The 11,635-nt window shown below is 39.1% G+C and overlaps 1 protein-coding gene across 1 annotated transcript; it reads left to right on the plus strand.

Moving 5' to 3' along the window:
• The first annotated feature begins 310 nt into the window (after nt 1-310).
• On the plus strand, nt 311-11,123 carry purg (purine-rich element binding protein G). The gene has a single exon (XM_030435487.1). The coding sequence runs from the start codon at nt 687-689 to the stop codon at nt 1,713-1,715; it is 1,029 nt and encodes a 342-aa protein (XP_030291347.1). The 5' UTR covers nt 311-686; the 3' UTR covers nt 1,716-11,123.
• Nucleotides 11,124-11,635: the final 512 nt, after the last annotated feature.

The following is an 11,635-nucleotide window of genomic DNA, read 5'->3' on the forward strand; positions in this document are numbered from 1 at the left end:
GACTTGCTTTGTAACGATTGTTTTCTTGTGAGATACTAAGTCTGATGTTTAACCTGCTTGATCAAAATAAATGTGCTTTTCTTGTTTGAACTATTCCTAAATTCTACCATCTTGTTATCAAGAATTGGCTCATTACTCAGTAGCTCAGGACTGTCTGGACATATGCTTTGAAGCATCATTTCCTTCTAAATGGATTTCCCTGATTTCGAATGGCTGCAGATAAGCTTGATGCAGCTGTAGTGAGTGTGTATCCTGTATGAGATCTAGGCTACAGCATCCACAGTCACTGTGTAAATCGTGTCTCTTTAACTGAGGTATTCTCAGGACGGGGAGGGGGGGTGGATGGGTTCATCGGGTTCATGTAGTATTGGACGCCTCCTCCCATCTCGGGTTAGCTGCTTCCCTGGCTCTCTCGACAAAAAGGTGGCTGTCGGTGATGGAGAACGGCGTGGAAGTTGGTCGTGGAAATGGCTAAATAGCTTGACTTTTATTTGGGACACAGAAACTCGATCAGAGGATGACTCCAAACTAAGCTGCCATTTTCACGTCATTCGAGGCATCTCGCTAACTTGTTTGTAGCTCCAGCAAATTGTGTGAATAAGCCTGCTTTATTCGCCTGTCAGTGTCCACTGGGATGGGGGATCGCTTTGTCCTGTGTCGTCTAATATCCTAGTGGAATATAAATCATGATGGCTGATGGATGTTGCAGAGGGATGGAGAGAGGCAGGGGTAAGATTGCATCAGATTCTTTACAGAGGTCCGCATATACTCAGCAATATGTCCAGACCGGATCACAGCAGCAGGGCAATGACATCCAGGAGTTAGCCTCCAAACGAGTCGACATCCAGAAGAAACGCTTCTATCTGGATGTAAAGCAGAGTGTGCGCGGGCGCTTCCTCAAAATAGCGGAGGTGTGGATTGGAAGAGGCCGTCATGATAACATCAGGAAGAGCAAACTGACGCTGTCTATGTCGATGGCTCCCGCTCTACGCTACTGCCTGGGAGACTTCATAGATTACTATGCCCGTATCGGGCTGCGGGGGGGCCTGGCGCCTCCGCAGCTCGAGGAGCACAGCAACAACGGCCAGGGCCGCGCGCACGACTCCCGCAGGAGAACGCAGGAGCCGCACGCTGCGCTGTCTCCCACCGGCTCTGCGGTGTCCGACGACCATGCCCACCGCGTCCTCAAGAGCGAATTTATCGAGAGAGATAACAGAAAGTACTTTCTGGACCTGAAGGAGAACCAGAGAGGCAGGTTCCTCCGCATACGACAGACCGTCAGCAAAGGACACGGCACAATGGGCTACTACGGCCAGGGCATCGAGCAGACCATCGTGCTGCCCGCGCAGGGGCTCATCGAGTTCCGAGACGCGCTGTCACAGCTGATCGAAGACTATGGCGACGAAGAGAGCGACGCTCGCGAGCGAGCCGGGTCCAGGAACCAGGACGACAACCCCGAACTTCCAGAGGCCGCGTCCATCCGGGTGGACAACAAGAGGTTTTACTTTGACGTCGGTTCTAACCGGTATGGTATCTTTTTAAAAATTAGTGAAGTGCGACAGCCGTATAGAAACACCATCACAGTTCCCCTTAAAGCCTGGGCTAGATTTGGAGAGAATTTCATCAGGTACGAGGAGGAGATGCGGCGGATTTTCTCCTGTCACAAAGAGAAGAGGACAGACGCTCGGCAGGACAGTGACGAGCAGGAGGACTGACCTTGGCAGTAGGCTGCGTCTGTCTGTCTGTCTGTCTGTCTGTCTTCTGCATGTATTCTAGGGATTCTGTTCACGAAGAAAATGTCCAGACCAGACAGCAACCCCTAAATACTCCCAATGATGTTGGCCTGCTGTCTGTCCTACAATACTACTCGATCCACTCTCCCACGTTAACTGTCAGCTCATCTGCCGACGGGTAGAGAGAGCTACAGATTTGAACCTGCCAAGAAATTGTCCATTCACAGCCCAATGAAAACATGTCAGATGTCCATTTTCCAATTCATTTGCAATCTAATGCACTTTTGCCACTCAAACCAGGGCTATTGTAGATTGTAGGGCAAGTGATAATATTTCAAAAATACTTCATATATTTAGCCCCTAAAGAATACTGGTGTGCAGTTGTACAATGCACACAAGTGCAGTAAAACTTACAACCCAAATTAATCACTGACAGTAAAAGAAAAATAATAAAATTATGAATTAACTTAATGTGTGTTCAATGTAGTTTAGTTTCCATGAAAAGTGCAGAAAGAAAAATATAACATTTTTGTAGTTTGAATTTGTATTTAAATTGCAACTAAATATGAACAGACCTCACATATGGAAATAGCTTGTTGGAAGGGTGTGTGTGTGTGTGTGTGTGTGTGTGTGTGTGTGTGTGTGTGTGTGTGTCTGGGGGGGGTGGGGTGTGGGAGGGGGGCAGCGGCAACACATACTGGCTGTCCCCACTGCAGAGATAGAAGAACCCGTCAGTACAGTGATTGGGTGTGCTGAACAAATGTGATGATACATAATAAATACAAGACAATAATAATACTGCAGTACACACACAGTAGATGTCTCCATGTAGAGGTCAGGCTTTCACATTCACAATAACTCTGTGGCAGCAATGAATCTAGGCCTACTCATTCATTTCAATGACACAACTTTCCCTGCAGTGCTGTGCTGTTGGCAAATCAAATATGTGCCAGTGACCAGACCAGGTAGAATATCATGCAGTGTATAACATGTTGCAGTGTTATGATGTTCTGCTTATCCTGGCAGCATTGAGATGAGGGGAGAAACTGAACGTTGTAGTGCCGTAGAGTCCAGAGTATGGGGACTCAAAGTGGTGGCCTGGTTTCTGATAAGCCTTCAGACTAGACATTTGGGGTATTTTATCATTTTATCATATGTCATTTCCTGTGGCAGCACAACAATGCAGCACCTTGGGCTGTTCTGCCATAATGCTAATGTCAGTGGAAAAGGCCCAAACAGTTTACAACACAGGCAATTAGTCCACAAACACAGGAGCTGAGTCACATTCATATTCTAATATTTGATTTGTTACTTCTTTCAAAGCCTCAGACAATTAAGAAAAGAAATTGACCTGTGGCATTTGCTGCTGCAAGAGATAACTGGATGAATATATTTTTGAAAATATGTCTTTCCACCATTCACAAACCCAGTAAAGACAGAAAAGAGAAAACTGACTGCTGTCTGACGAGACATATGTAGATGTATTCATTCGTAAGGATAAGTGTGCTGCTATATTCACACTGTTTATACTATATGGTAATTATAGCCTAACAGTTCAGCATTCACACATTTTGTTAGCTGAAGGAAAGGTATTTTACATGTGTTCTGCGGAGCACACAAGAGATCATATGCAGCGTATCCTCAGTAGCCACACTATTTGGCCACAAATAGATGTGGAGCCTCAGTTATAAAAATATTCTTAGATTTATACTTGACCTTAGTCTTGAAATGATTTCCAGCAACGTGCTGACATTCAAATTAATAAAAGATGCTGAGTATAAAAGACCTTGCTTAAAAAGGTTCTAAGAATACAAGAATCCATTTTTAATTTGTGAACATGTGATCTATAAATTTTAAATCAACTTAAATTGACAGCACCTGCTCCATGATTTTCTGGACGCAATGGCTATTTCTGACTTAACCCTCATTTACGCAGCATTATATAAGGGAAATCAAACTTTTTGGAGGATAAGATCGACGGTAGAGGAGACTGAAGCCAGGCAACAGATATTCTTTGATGGACCCAATAGTATGTAGACAAACAAAGCCAAACACACACCTAGGAGTGTATAGTAATGCCCTTAGGCCTTTACATCAATAATGTTTTAAATGAGACATCAAAATGAGTTGTTTACTTATTTCATCCATTTGACCAGTATCTCCAAAAACCTTTTTTGGGTTTTGAAATATGTGGTGCTATAGAAATGTGCTGACACATTTCTGTTTGTCGTATAAAATTGTTGCTAACCCACGTTGGACAGCTCAGATCTACAGATCTGCGTTGTCAACATGACATCAACAGATGAATAAAGGTAGAAAATGGACTTGTTACCTTGAACTCTGTGGTAGCATAGAAAGGGCTCAACATCCTGCTCAAACAGGCCTTTAAACCATCTTTGTATCATTTTGTTCGCTTCTGCAGAACCATATATTTTACCTTTCCCTACTATCTATTGATAAGGAAGTGATGAAGTTGTCTTATAGTATTTATGTCTTACCTGTGTGTTCTTTTTGGCTGTGAGTTCCTAAAAATCCATGAAGTGCTGCTTCTCTATTAGAGTTTGAATGGCAGTTTGCTGTATGTCAAGCTCTATTTATACTATATGTGACCTGCATGATAGAGGAGTTCTCACTAATCACAAAGATCCCGATTCAGACTTTGACTTAAGCACCGCACAGGTGTTGCAATACAGTAATTATGCTGTGCTGATTCCAAATCTCTAAGTCAGGACAAGGTGCCAAGTGCCAAAAACTAAGGGCTCACAACCTTTTTCTGATAGAATAAATGCACTTGTTTTCCAGTAAGTACCAAAATTATAATCAAAGAATAATTAGAACTAATTATTTGGTATCAAAAAACAAACAACTATGAGACACAGTCAGTTTATATGTAGTGCTATGAAAATACTGTAATGGAGAATGATTGAAACTCCAATACAGTATTCAAATAATATGTAGGAGTGTAACCAAAACAAGCAATGGACAGTTTTCTAACAGTGACTGGGTTGAAAAACACTGAGGATGGAAGACTACCTGAACCACACACGGTCAATTCACAATAATGTACACATCCAACGCATACACTCCTTCACTACAATAGAGTCGTGTCATACTCATCACTCCTGACACAAATACTGTTCTCATTCACTAATTAAAGCAACATTATATAGAAATTTATATTTTGTGCAACTTGGCACACCCTTACTGTTTCTGAGTGCAACCTTACTGTTGTAAATCCAAATCCCTGGTTTCTGTAACAGTTGGTCAGATATAATGTAATGGTACATGCTAACCACAAACAAAACTAGGCATGTCATAACAATGTAATGGCATGGAAACTTGTATCTTGAAGTAATCCTTCCTGCTGAGTTGACGTTTTTGCAAGCACTGCAAACAACTCAGAACAGTAAGAGTATGCCAGGCTGACGTAACCTGAACCCCAGACAATAACTCCTGGCTAGAAGATGCTATCAAATGGGCAGACTTGGCTTGTGATCACAATCTATTGAAATGAAAACTTTGCTAACCCAGCCAAACATCATGCAGGTGCAACAACATAAGACATACTTACTCATTAACCCAGTTAATATTACTCACTATTCAACAGTAACAAGTCCAGCTCTGTGTCTGCCTGCAGCCTTTTATTTAGCAAGATCGTTGCCACTGACTCAAAGCTAGTGTGAGATTCACTCTTGTCTTTAGCTTCTTGCTTTGTCACTCTCCTTTTTTCTCTTCCTACCTCTTTGGTCTCTTCAGCTCTGTCATGATGTCGGTAGAGGCTGTTGAGCCTGTCTACATTGCCTGCTTGCAGCAGTTACCGGTTGCTTTCAGGAAACTACGTAAATCACAGAGAGCTGAGGCAGAGCAGCCGGAGGACATCCGAGGAACACAAGAAAACCTCTTAACCATAAAATATGATTCAGTTTCACTAAAATCCCTGATAGTTGTTGTTGTTTCAAATGTACGGCTGTAAGGCATGATGCTCTCTGATCCTACCGGCTTGCAAAAGTTGCATAGGGCAGAAACAAGTGATAGGGCAGCTGACACCATTCAATCTAGTACAATACACTGTACCATCAAAATGCTTTTGAAGCTGTTATTATTGAAAGTAAAATGGTTATATAATGTTGCTTTAATTCTAGTCACGTGTATTTTGCTGTTGGTTTGTTCACCACACTAGTGTAAGTGAAACTCAACACTTCCCTACAGATGTAGACACAAACAGCAGCAGAACAAGGAGCTGTTTGAATGTCCACTACATTTTCAAAGTCGACAGATAAACATGGAGGAAGGACTCAGTTTGTGTAAAATAACAATATGAAATGAACAGATTATAAAAACAGGGAAGTATCTGCTTTAATAAAGATATTCTAATAAAATGGAATTTAGAATAAAGGCATGTTTAAATAAAAGGCCTAGTTCCCCCTGCGTTTTTAAAGTTTTAAAGTTTTTAAATATCGCATCTTTGATGGCAACAGCAGCTGAGGGTCAATGTATATAAGATGTTGGGACTTCTGTAACTGATGTGTGTTGTCTTGCAGCAGACATGCTGCTCTGTAGAGGTGTCTGAACTATTATCTCAGTGCTCTGGTGCCTGCTGCAGTTTTTATAGACACACTTAGAAATATATATTTCTGCCAGATCCTGCCAGTGCCTGTTCAGAGGAATGAATGCTGCTGCATCGTTCTTGTTGTATTGTTTTAATATTGTGCTTATCGAGCGACCTTGTCCTCACAGTATTATTGAATAATACTGAGCTGCACTGAGGTTTCACCTGAACTCATTATCATCCATATATAAAAAAACTTACTGACTAGCCCATGTCTAAACAGAAGCAACCCAAACACACATTTTGAATGACACATGAGTCTCAGAAGTCTCTGAATCGGGCCCTTTGTCTCAGTGTAACTCTACAGTGTACTGACTGCTATCAACCCTAAGTTTAATGTTGCGATAAAATGAAATGACTGGTCTTGGTGGAGGATGTAAAAAAAATCTGTTGAGAAAATTCTATGTTAAAAGATTTGTACTTGTGGCAGCCGTTTCTTGTGATGCCTTTAGGTGCATGAAAAGCACAAGACTAGTTGGGTTTGGTGTGTTTGTTGTCTAGTGTAAGGCTTGAACTTAAATGAATCAATGGGTTGTTTTATTTTCATAAAAATGGCTGAGTTATAAAGCAGTGTAGGAAGTATAATTCAAAGCACAATTATATTTTCAAAATGATGTGGAATAAGAATATATAATCAATTCTTTACATTGATTTGATTTAGCATCGATGGCCAATGGAACATGGCTCTAGAGGCGGATTTTAGATCAAATCTGGCCTCAGCCACGATATTAAGATAAAGACATGGTATTTATTCTCTTAAAAGTGGAATATAAATTCCTTGAAATATGTCATCTGTCTTTTGAATTCCAAATATCACAGCCAAAAGCACTTTAAATGAAAGCTGCACTTTTGTTCTGCTGCTTTGTAATCAGTTGACGTAGTGGGACCATTTTTTTTCCCCCTGCCTTTGGTGAAAGTGACAATCATGGATCCCTGCTTGTAGAATCTAATGAGCATCATGATCTGCGTCTGTTGTTGACTGCTTCTCATTGAGGGGAGAGTTCAGAGTTTACCATCTTGTGTATATTGCACTTGCCAAATTAAATAATCATTATCAGATGTACTGAGACACTAGCATCACTGAATTTTGTGAAATGAGTACGTAGTTTCATCCTGTGGACATGACCAATGTGAAGATTACTTCATTTTGAATGGCATTGTTTGGCAACAGTCCAAACTACCAATAAAAGAAATGCAATGTTCAATGTGTCAAATCACCTATTTGAATTCAAAAAGTTCATATCTGATCCATGCCCTGTAGTCAGCAAACCAAATTTGTGTTGCTAGTAACGCTAAATGTGCAAGCTGTGCTGAAGAGAGAATTATGGCTCAAAACCATCTGAGAAGTAACTTACTTCTCAACTTCTTTTCTTTTTGAATCTAACACCATAGATGGCACCGCAGCTGAACAAACCAATGTTTATGCTACAACGTAGTTTGACATGTTGGTTAAATTCAAATAAATTTCAGTGGATTATATGTTTGTTCGGATTACTTTAAACCTGACACGACTTGACTACAAAAAGTAAATTATACTTAAAATAAAACATTGAAATGGTGCAACCACAATAGCCTTTGTTTTGTGGAAGCATACATTTTATACCTTAGCTTTGTGCTCATTTCACAGCATTTCATGAGACCAAGATGATTAGGATAAGAAGGAAAATTATCTCAGCTCTACAACGTAACTCTGAAATATACTGTATGCGCCTGTATTTTCTGTAGAATTAAAATGATGTACTGGATGTCAACGGTGGAACCCTCATGAGAAGTTTCCTTATTGTATGGAAATAATGTCAAACTGCAGAACTAAAAAGATTCTTAAAAAAGCTGAGAGAGATTATGAATATTTATCTAAAACTGGTGACCCTTATTTAAAAAAACAAATCCAAAAATCCCAAATATAATTAAATGAATATATAAATAATACAATAATTTATGGTGCAAATGCTTTGTCTGTATTTATAACTATGTTAGTATCTTATTTGCATAATAAAAATGGGTATTTAATATATTCATATTTGTTATGCTTTTTGTTCCCCTTGAAGACACATAGTGGAGCTTCGCCTTTTCCCCTATTACCAACGCATCATGTATCCTCCATATTTCTGATTGACTTTCAGCTCCTTTGTTTTGAACGCGAACCTTAACACTCGACCTTCAATCAGACCCAGAAGGTACAATAAACTAACTTTACTTTCTCAGTTGTGTGCGCAAAATTTTCCTGTGAAGTGAAGGATTATTGGCACTGTTTCAGCTGTGCTCACCTTCAGTATTATCTCAATATACTAATCCAGTTTCCCTTAAATGAAGTCTAAAAAATGACAGTTCTTTCCTGCAAACCTTCAGAAATTATGGCCTTATAAATTACTTTCTATTTGCATGGCATGAATGGTAAGTAAATCAATAAAAACATTGGTGATCATTACAGTGATGTACTGAGTGTGCTCTTTGAAATTGAGTGTCCAAATCCTTCACTCTGTGTAGACTAAAAAGGCTGCTGTAAAAAGCTGTAAATTCCTCCCTGACAGAAAACTGCAGCTGTGGTCAGTGTATTACACCTATTTTCTTTGAGTAAAAAAATAGCTGTCCATCTGTGTGCTATGAAGTTTGTAAATATGCATATTTTTGCGACGAAATGGCTAAATGTCTGTCTCTGATGTGTCAGCGCACCTCTCAGAATTTGTCATCACAGGAGTATGAAAGTGCAATGACAAATGGTGTGTTCAACCATATTTTGACCACAGCTGCTCTTCCTTGTCACTCAGGAGATATCAACAGTAACTGAGTGTTTGATCCCAGGAACATCTCATTTTCAGTGGACAGTCAACAGAGAGCTACAGGGGCAGAGCTACAGGATGTTACAGGATGTTGATGAACAACTTGATGACAGGAGATCTGGACTGTTAACAAAGATCTCAGGGTTTCCAACCCTGACGCCTTAAAGCACCTTCACAGTCTGACTGTATTTTTGCTTATTTTGATTCATGTGCTTTGTTTAAGAAATTAGGAGTGATAATAAATAATGAATAAAACACCATTAAAAAAACTCCAATGGTCAAAACCAATAGAAAACTAGTTCTCATAGCACTGTTGTTTTAAATTTGAATAGCATGATCATATCCGGGATGAAAATGATAATTTCACAACAGTGAGTATTACAAGTAAAGAGGTGTGAAAAATGGTAGGTGTTTATCTGTGGTTGTGCAGGAAGAGTGATGTGAATTTAGCCTATGCATACTGAAGACGTTCTGGTTTGCTGTTTTGTTTTGCCCTCTTTTCACCATCATAGTTTTGGAGATGTAAATGTTTGGTAATTATTTAAAGATGAACTGAAATGAGTAATGAAAATGTGAAAAGGTGTATATTTAGATAAATGTAATACATTGGTGTGTCCTATTGTCCTGTAGCGTGAGATTTAAAAAAACAAAAAAACAAGGACATTTTGTACTCTAGCACTTTCTTTATGTGTACTGTATTAGTTCATCTTCTACATGTAAAGTACTGTATGAATATTCATTACTTGCCTTGTAACATTTGAACAATGCTACGTTTAGAAGTGATAACCAAGAAAATAAAGTTTAGAATGTATGCATGCCAATGGGTGGGTCCCAGTATAATAGGAAAACTATATGAAAAAATGGTGCTATGTTACATTATATAAAGGTGCTTCTATGGACCCCAGCTGAGTGCATGCAAAGAGGAGCTAGAAGAAAAAAAGGGAAAATTGATGTCCTTCTACTGTTATCAAATAGTGCTGCTTCCCAAAGATGCTGGAAATTAGGAAATTCCAACCTACTATTTGTTAACATTCAACAGCTCTTAAAGTGAGTATGTCAACTCTGGTATATGGTGCAGCAATCTAACAATATGTCCAGTTTTTCCTAAAACTTGACAGATGATGTTACTTTCACCCTGTTGATTATTCTCCAAACACAAGGAGCATTTAAAGTTGGGCAAAGAAAGCTCAAGGTTGTCCATGTACTTCCCTGTTTTTTTCCTGAACTACATCACTGGAGCACACGGAGGTTGCTGTACAATCTGTTAGCTGGAAATTTTCAACTGAAGACTAGCAGTGGAATGCATTGTAAGTCGCAGATATCCTACCTGATCACAAATGGTGAAGTCTAACTGTAAATGTCATCGTTACCAGCCACCAAAGCTCTCTGACAAACCAGAACCAAGTTCAGGCTGAGCTTGCTTGTGGCCCTGAGAACGAATGATCAGATATAGAACATAGATGTCATCATAAAAGCAACATAAACCAACAGTATCTCAAACTTTACAAGCAGTCAGTCGTGGGTGGTTTCTATTTTTAAGAAAAGAAAAATGTCATGTCTATTTACAGTTACACTGCCTTTGTGACAAAGGTCTAAAAGATCTGTAGACAATCTAATGACATCATTTTGTACTCTTTAATCTTCAGATGTTAATGTGGTGAAATCCTTTTTCATGTAGCAGAGTTATACTACAGCAAACATCTATATAGTCTTCGAAAGGTCAAAGTTGTCTGAGTTTGGAAGTGTTTGTGCAGATTGTTAATGGAAAAGAATTTGGGAAAAGAAAACATGATTGTTTACTGGTTGTACTGATCATCTTTCTTTTTATGTTGTTCATTAAATGTTTTACAGGATTATCAAGGCTTTCATTTGTTTTCCATTATAGACTCCGGCCAGTGCAGTGGCACTCTGGAGGCTATTAACCATACTTTTGATGGGTAGTAAAAATGATCAAGGAAACATCCAATGAAAGATCATGAAATTAAAAAAACATATATTGCACACTTGTTCAAGACCAAGCAGGTTTTTTAATTTAATGTGTACATGTATGATGTGCCATTTTGTCAAATTATTTAGAATTGAGTAAGGATGGAAGGAGAAAGCACTGACAAAAAATATTTACAGAGTAATGTTGATCATTAAATCAGAATCGGAAATAAATTATTGATGACAGTGGGGGGAAATGTGCAAATATTGTTCAAATAATGAAGGAATTGAATAATGATCTTTGAAATTCAAGGCATTCTTTGGGAAAGGAAACATCTTCAGGATAGTTGTGTTGTCACACCTTAAGGATAGTTCTGGTGGTAATATATAAGTACAACAGAAAATGTATTCTGCTTAAAGTGTTTGTGTGTATTCAAAGCCTGATATATCTTATTCTTCTAGAGCAGCCGTTAGAATCTGAAATAATGAGTTCATCCAAAAATACAATTTTTATTATTTACTCACCCCTATGCTGATGGAATGGGTCCTGAAATAAGTAGCTGGGGACTTGTTTTAAAACATAAACA

Source organism: Sparus aurata, chromosome 12 (genome assembly GCF_900880675.1).
Source record: "Sparus aurata chromosome 12, fSpaAur1.1, whole genome shotgun sequence".
Classification (NCBI taxonomy): domain Eukaryota; kingdom Metazoa; phylum Chordata; class Actinopteri; order Spariformes; family Sparidae; genus Sparus; species Sparus aurata.